At 45.9% G+C, this 16088-nt stretch overlaps 1 protein-coding gene and 2 pseudogenes across 15 annotated transcripts in view; all 3 read left to right on the top strand.

The window, feature by feature from the left end:
* Positions 1-15691, top strand: part of LOC147360820 (ankyrin repeat domain-containing protein 16-like) — a 36071-nt gene extending 20380 nt beyond the window's left edge. For 5 of the 14 annotated variants that reach the window (XR_015139431.1, XR_015139423.1, XM_086333634.1 and 2 more), the window contains one exon: positions 5056-6953. Coding sequence is in view for 1 of the 14 variants with exons in the window: in XM_086333634.1 (XP_086189760.1) it covers positions 5056-5198 (143 nt within the window). In the remaining 13 variants the exon portion in view is untranslated. Of the gene's footprint in view, positions 1-2699; positions 3090-4560; positions 6954-14751 lie in introns of those variants that run through there. The other 9 variants (XR_015139428.1, XR_015139424.1, XM_086333639.1 and 6 more) reach the window with 3 other exon arrangements.
* Positions 5225-6953, top strand: LOC147360822 (V-type proton ATPase subunit H pseudogene; annotated as a pseudogene). Its single transcript, XR_015139417.1, has one exon. The product of XR_015139417.1 is annotated as a V-type proton ATPase subunit H pseudogene (transcript).
* Positions 7822-8740, top strand: LOC147360821 (voltage-dependent calcium channel gamma-like subunit pseudogene; annotated as a pseudogene).
* Positions 15692-16088: the final 397 nt, after the last annotated feature.

The raw sequence follows: 16088 nt of genomic DNA, 5'->3' as shown, positions 1-16088 counted from the left end.
CAGGGCCAGAGACCCATCACATGAAGAGTCACATGGCTCCTCTGGGCATTGCTGCCCTGGCGATGCTGTCTTCAGGTGCCCCCAAGCTCACTGCTGCTGCGTCAGGGCAAGTGCGTAAGATAAAAGGAAGGAAGCGGACTTTGGCAGCAGAGAACTCTGTTTAAAACACAACCCTGCAACTCCCTGTCCAGGAGAATTCAGACCAAGTGACTCAGTGTTCTCATCTGTAGAAAGGCCACAACGCCCACCTGCCAGAAGGCACATTGAAGGCACTTAGGGAAGGGCTGGCTCTCTGACATCCTTATTTGCTTTGTAACCTGTCATTAAAAGCATCGCCACTGCTTGTCATGTAGTATCGGTTTCCCCAATTGCAACAGAGAACAGTGTTATCAAAATTTCTTAGATTTTTTAGTCTAAGAGTCCATCCAGTCCAATCAAGGCTGAGCAAAGTTCAATAACTTGTCTGCTCTTCAGCCAAGCATCTGAAAACCCACCTGGCCCCCTGCCCTCTGAAGTCTTGGGCTTGACGCTCCCTGCATGTCCAGTCAGCCAGACGCGAGCTCTTGAAGGCATCAGAGTGCATCACTGCTTCTTTCCAATAATCGAGAGGTTTTCTGTCTTTTAAATATCAGTGACAAGGACTTCCCTGCTGGTCCAGTGGCTGAGACACCGCATCCCAAGGCAAGGGGCCCAGGTTCGACCCCTGGTCAGGGAACTAGATCCTGTATGCCGCAACTAAGACCTGGTGCAGCCAAGAGAAATAAATAAAAAGTTTTAATAAATAAATATCAGTGAGAATGTGCCAAGGCAGGAACTTCAGTTTCCCCTCTAGCTTCCTGAATATAATCCAGGGAAAGAAAAGCCTGAGAAATTATCTGACCTCTTCTCACTGGCCTCAGCAAGGAGCTTGACTTCCTGGTGCGGTGTATTTCCTACACACACACACACACACACACACACACACACACAGGTCTTACTCTTTTTTTTTTTTTTTCCAGCACATAGAACATAATAAGCAAACACTTTTACTATCCAGGCGTCAATCTGGACCGAAAGTGGGTTGCTAACAACAAGACAGTTAAGCAGCCTGACCACACTTCCCCTGCTTTGCCTTTTGGTTTTCACCTCAGTGTCATTTCTCCAAATCAAAGGAGCTCACAGGAGGGGAAGCTGCAGAGCCTGAGGGCGAGTACCTGGCACTCTTCCACCACTCGCATCACTGGGGTTAATTGATCTTCGCCATATTTTTTCCAAAAGTCAAGGTATCGTGGGGGCAGGGGCAGAGAAGCAGCAGCTTGTGACGGCACTTCTCAGACGTCCCAGCTTTGCAACCCACTGCAACAGCCTGGGCTGGTTCACCCACTCGCTAGAGTCCAAAGATGGGACAGGGGTCCCCACAGCTCAGGGATAAACAATAATCTTCCCTCTTCTTTAATCCGAAGATGGGGTGGTGCTCTCTGTAGGCAAGCTGCAGTTGCTCAGTCCTGTCTGACTCTTTGTGACCCTATGGACTGCAGCACGCCAGGCTTCCCTGTCCTTCACCATCTCCTGGATCTGTGGGCAAGTAACAACCTTTAAAAGGATTAGCCCATGAGGAAGTGTGAGGGGCAGGGACAGGGAGGGACAGAAAAAGGAAAAAAAAAAAAGATCAACCCACAAAACACCTGGAATCAGTTAATCAGTTCTTCTTTACAAGTGGTTTTCAAATCAGTAACAAGACTCAGTTCTCTAGGTATTTTCACCAGAGCAAATCTCAAGACAGATGGTCCCCCTGGCTGACTGGAGAGTAAATAGGTCCAAGGCTACGTTGTAAGTGAAATACTCAGTTCTACAGGAAGACTCGAAAAATACCTCTGAGTGAAGTAAGAGGTTATGCTGAGGCTGTGATTTAGAGTGTGTTTAGTGCCAAGATTTGAGAAGGTGCTCCCCTAGAAAGAAGACATCACTGCCTCCAGGAGGGAAGAGGAGGTTCCTGGAGGCAAGGGCTCCTTTGGGTTGACCCACGTGTGAGATGAGAAACAAACCCCCAGGCTCAGAATTGCAGGATTCCTGGACCAGCAAAGACTCACAGTGAAGAGGAAAATTGCGTATATATGGAATCTATAAAGATGGTACGGATGAACTTATTTGCAGGGCGGGAATGGAGATGCAGACACAGAGAACAGACTCATGGATCTGGGCGGAGGAGAGGGGAGAGAGAGGGGGACAAATGGAGAGAGTAGCGTGGAAACATACGCACTACCACATGTGAAACAGCCAGTGGGAATTTGCTGGATGACTCAGGGAACTCCAACCAGAGCTCTGTGACAACCTAGAGGGATGGGACGGGGTGGGAAGTGGGAGGGAGGGGACATACGTGTACCTGTGGCTGATTCTTGTTGCTGTATGGCAGAAAACAACACAATATCGTTGGATAATAAAGCTATTATCCTTCAATTAAAAACAATGTTTTAGAAAAAGAGAGAGGGAGAGAGAGCTCACAGATAAATGTTGATAAGACCAGTGATGAGGTCCAGTTTCTCTACTTTATCCCCTCTGAGGTGGTCTCCATCCTTCCTGAGTCCATGCTAGACAAGCACAGCCAGCTTCTGCCCAGATAAACAGGAAGGAGAAAGGAGAGAGAGAGAGAAGACAGCTATGGGAGGAAATTAGTACTTACACAGATGAAAATATATGGTGATTCCATATTTTCACTGCAGGAGGAAGAACAGCTACTCTTCCCACCCGAGAGCCCAGTGACGTGTGAAAAGCTAAATACAGTGCTGGTTCAGAATTGAATCTGTGCTGACCTCAGCGTGAGCCCCAGAGCCAAGAATTAGACTATTTTTTAATGCAGTTACCAAAAAACAAAAAAGGTGTAGCTAAAATGGGTGATTTATTCAACAAGGACCTACTATGTATCACAGGGAACTCTACTCAATATTCTGTAGTAATAACCTATATGGGAAAAGAATCTAAAAAGAGTGGATGTATATGTGTAACTGAATCCCTTACTGTAAACCCTAAAACTAGCGCAATGTTGTAAATCAGCTATGCTCTAATAGAAAATAAAAACTATATTTCAAAAAGACACTAAAAATAAAATAAAATGGGTGATTTGCATTTTTTATTCCTAACTGCAAAATTAAGATATGATCAAGTGCAGGGAAACATAGAAGAAAAGGCTTAAGATTTTAAATGTTTATGAAAATAAAGTGTATGCACGGAAGTAATGCAAATGATACAGAACTACAAACACGGAAAATGAAAGTTCCCTGATAGCCTTCCTGGAACCAACCAGAGCAAATGGTTTAGTGGACAGTTTTCCAGATTTTTCTCTGTATATGTGTAACCAAATATATATATATATATATGTATGTGGTTTAGTCGCTAAGTCATCTCCAACTCTTGTGACACCATGGCCTGTAGCCCACGAGGTTCCTCTGCCCATGAGACTTCTTTCCTAGGACAAGAATACTGGAGTGGGTTGCCATTTCCTTCTCCAGGGGATCTTCCTGACTCAGGGATTGAACCCAGGTCTCCTGCATTACAGGCAGATTCTTTACCAACTGAGCCACCAGGGAGGGTATACATTTGTGCGGTGGGGGGAGTTTTACAAAAATCCGATCATGATTTAATACTTTCTTTTGGGAGTTCACTTTCTTTTTTCTCATAACTATATCTTGGACATCCTTCCATGCTACTTCTTTATAGACAAACTGTATACTACATAACTGCTACACAAGGCTTCACTGAGTAGGTATGATTGCAGGTGAATACTTTCACCTTAAATTTATCTAATAGCATTTTAGTCACACCAAAAGGCAATTTCAGGGGCTTCAATGTCATCGTACTCTCATTGCACAAATACAGTGTTTGCCCTTTATTCATGTTTCCTGCCTGCCTTTGTCCATCTGCACACACTTCTCATCACTTGTTCATTTAACCCAGAACTTCGCATGGAATCCCTGCTACCGAGGGCTGCTGGGGGCTGCCAGGCCCTATGAAATGGGCATGACTAAACAGCAAATGTGTCAAGACAACCTGTCATTGCAAAACCCTCTGGTTGCTTTGTCATTTACAGTTAAATGTAAGTAGGCCTTTTGTACACATTTTAAATACCTTCCTGAAAAAGCAAAAGCCTTTCATTTCTGTCAGATACTTTTATAAAGAGCAGAATTCCCTTTCCCTGTCCTGGGTCTGTTTTGTCACAGCATCTGGGAATCCCAGGGGCAGGGTGTGGAGGGCTCTGCTGGGTGTGGTGTCCGTTGGTTTGTGACAGCATTTAGCCAACTGGTAACTTTACTTCAGGGCTTCTTGGTGGCTCACTGGTAAAGATTTTGCCTGCAAATGCAGGAGACATAAATTCAGTCCCTGGATTGGGAAGATCCCCTGGAGAAGGGCATGACAACCCACTCCAGTATTCTTGCCTGGAGAATGGACTCCATGGACAGAGGAGCCTGGTGGGGTACAGTCCATGGGGCTGCAAAGCGTTGGACACGATTGAGAAACTAAACATTACCTCACTGTGCTCTCAATTCCTCTGGGGCCGGACAGGAAGTGGACTGTTTTTTCCTGCAGGTCATCCGGGATACTGCTACCCTACAAGACTTGTCAGGTGTAGATGCTACAAACACATCACTATTTAAAAATACAGATGGGGTGAAGAATTGGAAGACTGGGATCAACACACATATGCTACTGACACTATGTATAAAATACATAACTGCTGAGAACCTACTGAACAGCACAGGAAACTCTGCTCAGTGCTCTGTGGTGACCTAGATGGGAAAGAAATCCCCAAAGGAGGTGATAAATGTACACATAGCTGATTCACTTTGCTGTGCAGTAGAAACGAACACAATATTATAAAGCACCTATGTTGTTGTTTGCTCACTAAGCTGTGCCTGACTCTCTGTGACCCCATGGGCTGCCAGGCTGCCAGCCTGGCAGAGGAGCTGCCAGGCTCCTCTGTCCATGGGATTTCCCAGAACAAGAATACTGGAGTGGTTTGCCATTCCCTTCTCCAGGGAATCTGCCCAACCCAGAGATCAAACCTGTGTCTCCTCCCTCCAGCCTACTCCGCCCTCAACGTCTCCTCTGTGCGGACCCGCCGCCGCCGCCGCAGCCGCCCAGGCCTCCGGACCGGGAGGACCCCCGACTCGGCTGTGACTCGGCGCCCGGACCGCCGCGTCCTCCTGCCTCTTTTGGATCGGTAGAAGAACAGTCAAGATCATAAGTTTAGATGACCAACATGGATATTCGGGGCGCTGTGGATGCTGCTGTTCCCACCAACATCATTGCGGCCAAGGCTGCGGAAGTCCGTGCGAACAAAGTGAACTGGCAGTCCTACCTGCAGGGGCAGATGATTTCTTCTGAAGACTGCGAGTTCATTCAAAGATTTGAGATGAAAAGAAGTCCTGAGGAGAAGCAGGAGATGCTTCAGACTGAAGGCAGTCAGTGTGCTAAGACATTTATAAATCGGATGACTCCTATTTCCAAAGAGCAGACCAGTTCAGTACATACTCACCCTGGTGGATGATACACTGCAGGAAAATCACCAGCGTGTTAGCATTTTCTTTGACTATGCTAAACGTAGCAAGAACACTGCCTGGTCCTACTTCCTGCCGATGCTGAATCGCCAGGATCTCTTTACTGTTCATATGGCAGCAAGAATTATTGCCAAGTTACCAGCTTGGGGAAAAGAACTGATGAAAGGCAGCGACTTGAATTACTATTTCAATTGGATAAAGACTCAACTGAGTTCACAGAAACTGTGTGGTAGCGGTATCGCTGCTGAAACAGAAACAGTCTCTTCAAGCGATAGTTCCCAGTATGTGCAGTGCGTGGCGGGGTGTCTGCAGCTGATGCTCCGAGTCAATGAGTACCGCTTCGCCTGGGTGGAGGCAGACGGGGTGAACTGCATCATGGGCGTTCTGAGTAACAAGTGTGGCTTTCAGCTCCAGTATCAGATGATCTTTTCCGTGTGGCTCCTGGCTTTCAGCCCACAGATGTGTAAACACCTGAGGCGCTACAACATCATCCCTGTCCTGTCCGACATCCTGCAGGAGTCGGTCAAAGAGAAGGTGACGAGGATCATCCTCGCAGCATTCCGTAACTTCTTAGAAAAGTCAGTTGAACGAGAAACTCGCCAAGAGTATGCCCTGGCGATGATTCAGTGCAAAGTCCTGAAACAGCTGGAGAACTTGGAGCAGGAGAAGTACGACGACGAAGACATCAGTGAGGATATAAAGTTCCTCTTGGAGAAACTCGGTGAAAGTGTCCAGGATCTCAGCTCATTTGATGAATACAGTTCAGAACTAAAGTCTGGAAGGTTGGAGTGGAGTCCTGTGCACAAATCTGAGAAATTTTGGAGAGAGAATGCTGCGAGGTTAAATGAAAAGAATGATGAGCTCTTGAAAATTTTGACCGAACTTCTGGAGGTGTCTGACGATCCCCAAGTCTTAGCTGTTGCCGCCCATGACGTTGGGGAGTATGTGCGCCATTACCTACGAGGCAAGCGGGTCATGGAACAGCTGGGTGGGAAGCAGCGGGTGATGAACCACGAGGACCAGCAGGTGCGCTACAACGCCCTCCTGGCTGTACAGAAGCTCACGGTGCACAACTGGGAATATCTTGGTAAACAACTCCAGTCTGAACAGCCGCAGACTGCAGCTGCCCGGAGCTGAATGGGCTCTCAGGGCTTCCCTTGGATCTCCAGCCGCCCCCTCACCTGGGATAGAAGACCTGGAGTGGGTCTCAGTAACTGCGGTCAAGCTCAAACCATTCCTCATTTATGTGTCATTTTCTTCTGTTGTGTAGCTTTTCCCAATGCTGATTTCCCATTAATTTGTCTTAAAGTAGGTGCTTTCTGTATCTAAGGAAAATATTACTGTTACATATACTGCTCGTAATTTCTTTATTTATTGTTCTCTGGAATGAATATAGGGTTATTAAAACATTCTCACTCCAAATACATTTTTTCTCTTTCCTTGTTCCTGACTTGAACTGTAACAAAAGTACCTTTTGTCCCAACTGAATTGGGAGAATTGTATTTGCAGAGTAGTGAATGGTAAATAAATGTTTTGAATTCAAAACAAACAAACAAACAAAAAAACCTGTGTCTCCTGCATTGGCAGGCAGATTCTTGCCTGCTGAGGCATCAGGGAAGCCCCCAAAGCAACTATACCCCAGTAAAAATTAATTTAAAAAATAAGTAAATAAAAATAAAGATAGAATCAGGAACTTGGAGTATTATGAGAGCAGAGATGTGAAACTCCTAGCAGGTAATAAGTTTCATTCTTTTGTGGGAAAGTATGTGTCCTATGTTAAGGAATTAAATAGTTTATATATTTAGAAAACTCAAGAACAGATTGATAAAAGAAATGTTCATCTGCTGGGGTATGGGGAAGTCATTCTGGCTTATCCCTGAATTAACTCAAATTTTATGCTAACTAAAATAGCCTGCGTATGGCCTATCAAACATACATTGTACATCTGCTTTAGTTATTAAAGAAAAGAACGCACTGATCAGAAGTAAAGACAACCCATGATAAAAATAAAGATTAAATGCCCATCTTCCTGGGACTAATGCTGGCCCTTCTTTGATGCTAAGACTCCCTTCTCCGGTGCCACGGCTATTCCGACTCGCTGAGTACCTGCTGGTCTGTTCTTTTTTTTTTTTCTGAAACCTCCTCCCCATAGAAAATACACACCCAAATACCTCCCATCTCTCTGCAAACACACTGTTGCTACTGCAAAAATCTCATTTTTACTCTGTTGAGATATTATGTCATTTAGGAGGGTCATTTCTCATTATATGACATTACATGTCACTTAATGATGTTATATGTCATTTCTTCAATAACTGGTTTATAGTAGCGGGCAGTTTATTAACATTAAATTTAGACCCAGCAGATCTGAGCGAGGGGGTGTGGAGGCAGCAAGGCAGGAGGGAATGAAGAGCCCTCTGGTCAAGCTCCCTGTGTCCAGACACAGGTTGCTGGCCAAAGGAGGCCCCACTGGTCCTTCTTAGAACCCTTCACCGAGCCTTCATCATCCTTTGTGACTCCCGGGCCATGGTCCTCCACTTCGTCTCCATCTATGACGGCAATGGCTCCTGGCTGATGACCTCTTCAGACTGTGGTACTTCTGGACTGGCTCCAACCAGACTGGGCTGCATTTCCTCTGAGACTCAAGTCAGGCCCATGTGCCCAGGCTGGCCACAGGCATGCTGGTGGCCTGCAGCGTGGCCACCTTGGCAGTGGTGGTCATCATCACTATGAGGAGCCTGGAGCTCCTCATAGTGTCCCAGGTGTGCAGGGACCCCCCCCCCCCAAACTCACAGCACAAGTGGGCCGTGGGCTCCGCCCTCTTGCTCATCTCATTTGCCCTCTTCTTCGTGGGGCTCCTGAGTTTCCTGACCTTCTCAGGAGCGGGGTCATACTCATGGGCCTCACCCTGATGTTCTGGAGTGACTCCATGGCCTCCTTCCTCCTCTTCCTGAACCCTTGCATGTCAATAGTATCACCCACATCAACAGCATCATGCATCCCTGGGGCCTGCCTGCAAAACTTTAGGGTCCCCTCCAAGGACATCAAGTTCTACCAGAAAGTGTGGTCAAAATGAGACTTTTCCAGACTTTCCTGCTGGTCCAGGGGTTAAGACTCTTTGTGCTTTCAATGCAGGGGGCATGGGTTTCAATCTGTGATTGGGGAACTTAGATCCCACATGCCACATGGTGCAGGAAAAAAGATTAGACTTTGCCAACATGTGACATTCAAATTGCTGCCTCTTGGCCTTGGGGTGGTTGGGCCAGTGGCCCAGGGGCCTTTGTAGTTGGTCTGCAGCCCAGAGGTTAGGTGGTGCCTCCAGCAGCACCAGCTTAGTCATGGCCGTGTTACTAGGGTGTTGATTTTACAAAAATAAACATATATTAAAATCTAAAAAATAAATAAATTTAAAGTATGAAGCCTTTGATTGTATAGATCACAACAAACTGTGGAAAATTATTCAAGAGATAGGAATGCCAGACCACCTGATTTCCCTCCTGAGAAATCTGTATGCAGGTCAAGAAGCAACAGTTAGAACTGGACATGGAACAACAGACTGGTTCCAAATCAGGAAAGGAGTATGTCAAGGCTATATATCATCATCCTGCTTATTTAACTTATATGTAGAGTACATCATTCGAAATGCCAGGCTGGATGAAGCACAAGCTGGAATCAAGATTGCTAGGAGAAATATCAATAACCTCAGATACCCAGATGACATCACCCTTATGGCAGAAAGCAAAGAGGAACTAAAGAGCCTCCTGATGAAAGTTAAAGAGAAGAGTGAAAAAGTTGGCTTGAAACTCAACATTCAAAATACTGAGATCATGGCATCCAGTCCCATCACTTCATGGCAAATACATGGGGAAACAATGGAAACAGTGAGAGACTTTATTTTGGGGGCCTCCAAAATCACTGCGGATGGTGACTGCAGCCATGAAATTAAAAGACACTTACTCCTTGGAAGAAAAGCTATGACCAACCTAGACAGCATATTAAAAATCAGATGTTACTTTACCAACAAAGGTCCATCTAGTCAAAGCTATGGTTTTTCTGGTATAGTTTATATATAGTTTTTCTTGGACTATAAATAAAGCTGAGCAGCGAAGAATTGATGCTTTTGAACTGTGGTGTTGGAGAAGACTCTTTAGAGTCTCCTGGACAGCAAGGAGATCCAACCAGTCCATCCTAAAGTCCATCCCGAATATTCATTGGAGCTGAAACTCCAATACTTTGGCCACCTGATGTGAAGAACTGACTCATTGGAAAAGACCCGATGTTGGGAAAGATTGAAGGCGGGAGGAGAAGGGGATGACAGAGAATGAGGTGGTTGGATGACATCAACAACTCGATGGACATGAGTTTGAGTAAGTTCCTGGAGTTGGTGATGGACAGGGAGGCCTGGCATGCTGCAGTCCATGGGGTTGCAAAGAGTCAGACACAACTGAGTGGCTGTACTGAACTGAACTGATGAATCCTATCCTGCCACTAACCAGGTGTTTATCTTGGCCAAATACCAACCTCCCTGGGTCTATTTCCTTATTGGTACAGCAGACCTAGTAATTCCTCTGTTATGTAGTGATTATGAGGGCTAAATGAATCCGCTTATGGTGAGTACTGGCCAGTGCCCGGCCAAAGCAGAAGCACAAAGCAGTGGCTTGAATCTTTGTCAGACACCTTGAAAGAACAGGCAGGTGGAAGAGGATTCATGGGGAAGAGAAGCAGGGGTCTGCTATTAATTAAAGGAAAGATTAGCTTGGCATGGGAGCTTCTCCAATGGTTCAGCGGGAAAAGAATCTGCATGCAATGCAGGAGACACAGGAGATGTGGGTTCAATTCCTGGGTCGGGAAGATCCCCTGGAGCAGTAAATGGCAACCCAGTCCAGTATTCTTGCCTGGAGAAACCCATGGACAGAGGAGCCTGGCAGGCTGCAGTCCATGGGGTCACAAAGAGTCAGACACGACTGAGCACATGGCACTGCTTGGCCTCAGAAAGGGCCCTCAATGGGTAGGAAAGCCTAACACAAGGGGAAATGGGGGGGTGCCGATGCCTTACCTTTTGTAAGTGGTCTGAACCTTCATGGAGCACACCTGCGTTAACTCCTGGGCCACACCTGCCATCAAGTTCTGCTTGATTCCATCGTCAGGGTCATCCAGGGAGCAGCCCCTCGCCTCCCCCATCCCCACCCTGCACAGTGCTCAGCCCAGACCTGAAGGACAGGACTGCCCAGGGACCCTCAGACACAAAATGAGGTGCTCTGTTCAATGGATAGAAACCTCTTGCCTTATAGGGTGGCAGTTCACCCCCAGAGGAGAATGTACTTTGTACACTCTACTTCACCCATACAAGGGCGGCTTTGTCCTGCCCAGGAATCACACTGCCTCCCCTGATGCTGTGCAACCTCCCTGATGGGGCAGGGGACGTGGGGTCCTTGGAGCACAGCCCCACCTCCTGCCTCCAGACCAGCAAGCTCTAAACAACTCCAGCAGCATGGCTGGCCCTGCAGTGAAGGCCTGTCTGCCTGGTGAGCAGCACTAGCCTTCTTGTAAACTGGAAGGAAACGGAACCATGGGTCCCTGCACACAGCTGCGCTCGGCTCCATTGCTCAGACAAAGCATCTATCTCCCCAGAGGAAATCTGTGCCCAGACGGCTCTCCAGACCCTACCTGGCACTTAATCACCCCTCCTCCTCCGCTGGCCTGACTTCTCTACGTGTTGTTTAACTTACCTACAATTTCATAGGCATTTTTGTTTTGTTTTTCACAGAGGTGAAATTCACATTATGTGAAATTAAGCATCTTATTTATTTATATATATTTATTTATTTGGCTGTGCCAGGTCTTAGTTGCAGCACATGGGATCTTTAGTTGCAGCAGATGAGACCTAGTTCCCTGACCAGGGATCAAACCCAGGAGCAGAATTGCTGGGTAATTCTGTTTACATTTTGAGGAACTGCCAAGCTGTTTTCCACAGTGGGTGCACCATCTAACATTTCTGCCAGCAACGTATGAGGGCTCCTGTGTCTCCACCGCCTTTGTTTCACTTTTCAATGCGGCAACCATCCTCATGGGTGTGTTCTGGTATCTCATGATTTTGATTTGCATTGCCCTCATGACTAGTGATGCTGAGCATCTTTTCATGGGCTTGTTAGCCCCATGTATATCTTCTTTGGAAGAATGTCTATTCAAGTCCTTTGCTCATTTTTTAAAAACTGAGTCTTCTTTTTATTGTTGAGTGGAGAGAATTCTTTACACACCCTGGAGGCATTTGTATGTCTTTGTTGCTGCTCTTAATACATTTAAATCTCTTACCTGTTTGCCTCCTCTGCCAGGTAGAGAGAACCTGAAGAGGTTCTCTATAGGCAAGGCCTATGCGTTATTAAAAAAAAAAAAATCCTCTAATTCTCAGGCCTTAAATAAGCTACCATGAACATATAACATGAGTTTATGCCTGTATATACAGAGAATGTTTCTGGAAAGATGCATAAGAAAGTTAAGAGAGGGGCGTGGAGGTCTGGAGCAGAAAGAACAGATGCTACTTTCCACTGTATACTCAAGTCTTATATGACTATTTTTTAAACTATGCGTGTTATCTTTAAATCAAAAATTAATAAAAATATATACCACTGGCTTTTTAAGGGTGAACTGCAGTGTAAGTGTTCTGACACCATAGAAACTCTGGCTCTAAGGTCCACACCTGAGGAGTTCTCCTGCCTACCAGCTGAGCTGCAGAGTTGGTCAAAGCCAGGTCCACGTGTCATAGGAAAAGAGGGACAGTCCTTATGCAACACAGGGTCCCCACATGCCTCCTACCTGGGGACTGGTGCCTGTGACCTCAATATGCACATAAAGCTATCTGACCAACATGCTCATCTTCAGAGCAGTTTTCCAGGATACAGCTGGGTGAGCAACAGGAAGGGGGTCCCTCGCTGTGTCCGTGGCCTCTTTCCACATCCCAGGCCCTGGTACTCTGCATCTTGAAGTGAACGAAGACCCCAAAGAGAAAGAGCCCTGAGAAACCCACCACCTGATAGTGCTAGGAGGACAGAGACAGAGCGAGAAAGAGAGAGACAGAGAGATAGAGAAAGAAATAGAAATATAAACAGGGAGACACAGAGAGACAGTTAACCATACTTCAAAAAAAGAAAAGCTTAAAACACACACATCCCCTGTAGGCCAAGCACTGCCTCTCTAGTTTGCCTTAACCTTCATCATTCCCTACTTTTAATATCCCAACACACTTCACTTATTATTTGCAGCTCTACAAACTTCCACCATGTTACTCCTGAAATCTGAAAAACAATAAACTTGGAGATACACATCAATATCCATAAGCTAAGAAAATAATATTATTTTTGTTTCATGGGAAAAAATTTAACACACACACACACACAATGTTAATGGGATTCCACTGCCAGCGAAATTTAACTTAACTAACTGACAGATGGTGGTTAGAGGTGCAAGCTACCTAGACTTTCTTAGGCGTGGGTTTCTTCATCCATAAAATGGGGAGCTTTCGTGGGCCCTCCCGAGTCTTTTCCCATCTGTTCTAGAAGGCAGAGACTCTATAATGTTTGAAGAAGGTGGGGCCATGAGCATCAGACACCTGAAAGCTTTATGACTGAACAGAAATGAGATAAACATGATGACAAGCTCATCCGAGTGTGAAAGATGGCAAGAATGAAATGACTTCAGCTCAGATCCACAGATAGACACATCAGCACAGACCCCTGTCCTTGTTTGGAAGCTGCTTTTATTTCCACAGAAGAGGAAAGATCCAGTTGTTTTTCGATGTGCACGCATAGCCAGTAAACCCCTGTGGCCATAAAAACCAGAGGAACCAGTGAGACCACTGTAGGCCCCATCGCTGCCAGGACGTGTGACTGGTGGTCACTTAGAACCAGCAGTGTGTGTGGAGAGGGGGAGGGGCCCAGGAAGCATCTACTATCCCCCCAGAGCATTAGCCAAGAGATAGTCCTCCCTGAATCACAGTTTTCTCAGCTGACAAATGCCATTCAGATTCTTTCTATGTTCTAAAGTGAAAATGCTACATTTTATTTTTGTAAAATGATACTCTATCCCAAAGCACTTTAAAAAACTTTTTATTTACTATTATTACTATTGTTTTTAGTATACTTTATGTTTTAGAGCAGTTTCAGGTTCACAGCAAAACTGGGTGGAAGAGGACTTCCCTGATTGTCCGGTGGCTAAGACTCCACACTCCCAGTGCAGGGGGCTCAGGTTTGATTCCTGGTCAGGGGACTAGATCCCACATGCCACAGCTAAGACCCAGAACAGCCAAATAAATAAATAATTAATTTTAAAAAATTGGGTGGAAGATACAGGGATTTCCCATACACCCCTCACCTCCGCCACTCTGGGCACCCTGCCCAGAATCCCTTTTGTTTGATTGTGGCATGTTTGTATGCCTGATATGTCAGAATCAGGGCCTTTCTGACTCAACTGCCTGCCTTTGTGCAACAGAGCGGGGAGACCTCCAGCCAGCTCTGTTTTCACCCCTGCTCACAACCTGGCCTTTGAGGTTCCCCTAACTTCTTGTCTTTTCTGGAGTCTTCTAGCCTGAACGAATTTGCTTCTTAATGCCTTACCTCTGTGCAGTCTCTGACGTTTCAGCTTCCTCTGGTCTGTTAAGTCAGTCAGGTTTGCCCATCTGCTTTCCATTCTTCAAAATTCCATCAGCTTCTTTCAACGGCTGATCTATTTTTGTATTCTCTTTGAACTTATGGGTTTATATCCTTTTTTATTCCTTTAATGCCCTTTTAGCAAACTTTGAGGAAGGAGTCAAATTAAAGGCATGTGTTCAATCTGTGAAATCTCATCTCAGGTTCCTCCTTCTATTTTATTATTCTGTCCCCCACTCTGCTCCCCTGTAACAGAGAACAAACCTGACTCCATATTGGATCTATTCCTTTAGCTCCAGCTCTGTGCTTTGTTGCCTGAACTTAGTCATGTTGGCTCTGCATCTTTGTAAAAGAACATTGCCTGTTGTTGCTCATTTGCTAAGTCGTGTCTGACTCTGCAACTCCATGGACTGCAGCATGCCAGGCTCCTCTGTCCTCCACTGTCTCCCAGGATTTGCTCAAAATTCATGTCCATTGAGTCCGTGATGCTAAGAGGATGTTGCCTGTAGCCAGAAATTTATAGGATAGCTCATTCTCAAGGTCCTAACATTTAAAAGTGTAACACTTTGCTTTCATAGATAAGAAGTTGCAGAACAGACAATAACATTTGTCTTGTTGGAGGTTTATAGCAACATCGTGACCAAGACCTTACATGGACAGCTGCAAGAACAAAAGATTCTGCCACTAAGATGTTAGCAACAACCAGTCACAGCAACTCCCCTGCCCTTTTTAGTATAAAAGGAGCCCTGTGACTGCAGCCATGAAATTAAAAGAAGCTTGCTCCTTGGAAGGAAAGTTACGACCAACCTAGACAGCATATTAAAAAGCAGAGACATTACTTTGCCAACAAAGTTTCGTCTAGTCAAGGAAACGGCAACCCACTCCAGTGTTCTTGCCTGGAGAATCCCAGGGATGTGGAAGCCTGGTGGGCTGCCGTCTATGGGGTCACACAGAGTCGGACACGACTGAAGCGACTTAGCAGCAGCAGCACTCAAGGCTATGGTTTTTCCAGTAGTGTATGGATGTGAGAGTTGGACTGTAAACTTGACCGCCGAAGAATTGATGTTTTTGAACTGTGGTGGTGGAGAAGACTCATGAGAGTCCCTTGGACTGCAAGAAGATCCAACCAGTCCATCCTGAAGGAGATCAATCCTGGGTGTTTATTGGAGGGACTTATGCTGAAGCTGAAACTCCAATACTTTGGCCACCTGATACAGAGAGCTGACTCATTTGAAAAGACCCTAATGCTGGGAAAGATCTTGAGGGCAGGAGGAGTGGGGACGACAGAGGATGAGATGGTTGGATGGCATCACCGACACAATGGACATAGGCTTGGGTGGACTCCGGGAGTTGGTGATGGACAGGGAGGCCTGGCGTGCTTCGGTTCATGGGGTCGCAAAGAGTCAGACACAACTTAGCGACTGAAAAACAACAAGAAGATGATTCTTTGGGATGCTAGCCTACAATTTTCTCTGTCAGCTGGCTTTCTGAATAAAGTCGCTGTTCCTCGCCCCAAAACGTTGTCTCTCTTGTCTTGGCTTCTTATGTGGTGAGAAGCGGGAGACTGGACTGGGTGACATCTCTGACATGTACCTGCTCTCCAATGAATGCAATTGCAACTCAAGTATTTAAACCCAAGTATATTTGGAACAATGTATAAGATGCATGTGTTCTACAATTTTACAATACAGTCATGGGATGTTCATTCTGTCTTCAGCCTCCCTGGCTTGGCTACATTGTAGTTTAATCCTTCTGATTGCTGCTGGGAGCTTACTTTCAGCTCTTTGTTGCCACATATTAGAATCCAAGGAACATTTTGACACATACACCAGAAGATTTCTTTTTGATATCTACTCAGGAGTAGAGACGGAGAAGGCAATGGCACCCCATTCCAGTACTCTTGCCTGGAAAATCC

The sequence above is a fragment of the Bos grunniens genome, chromosome 13, assembly GCF_055505025.1.
Source record: "Bos grunniens cultivar Pamir isolate PY7600 chromosome 13, Bosgru_T2T1.0, whole genome shotgun sequence".
NCBI lineage: Eukaryota > Metazoa > Chordata > Mammalia > Artiodactyla > Bovidae > Bos > Bos grunniens.
This window is presented reverse-complemented; position numbering and strand designations above follow the sequence as displayed.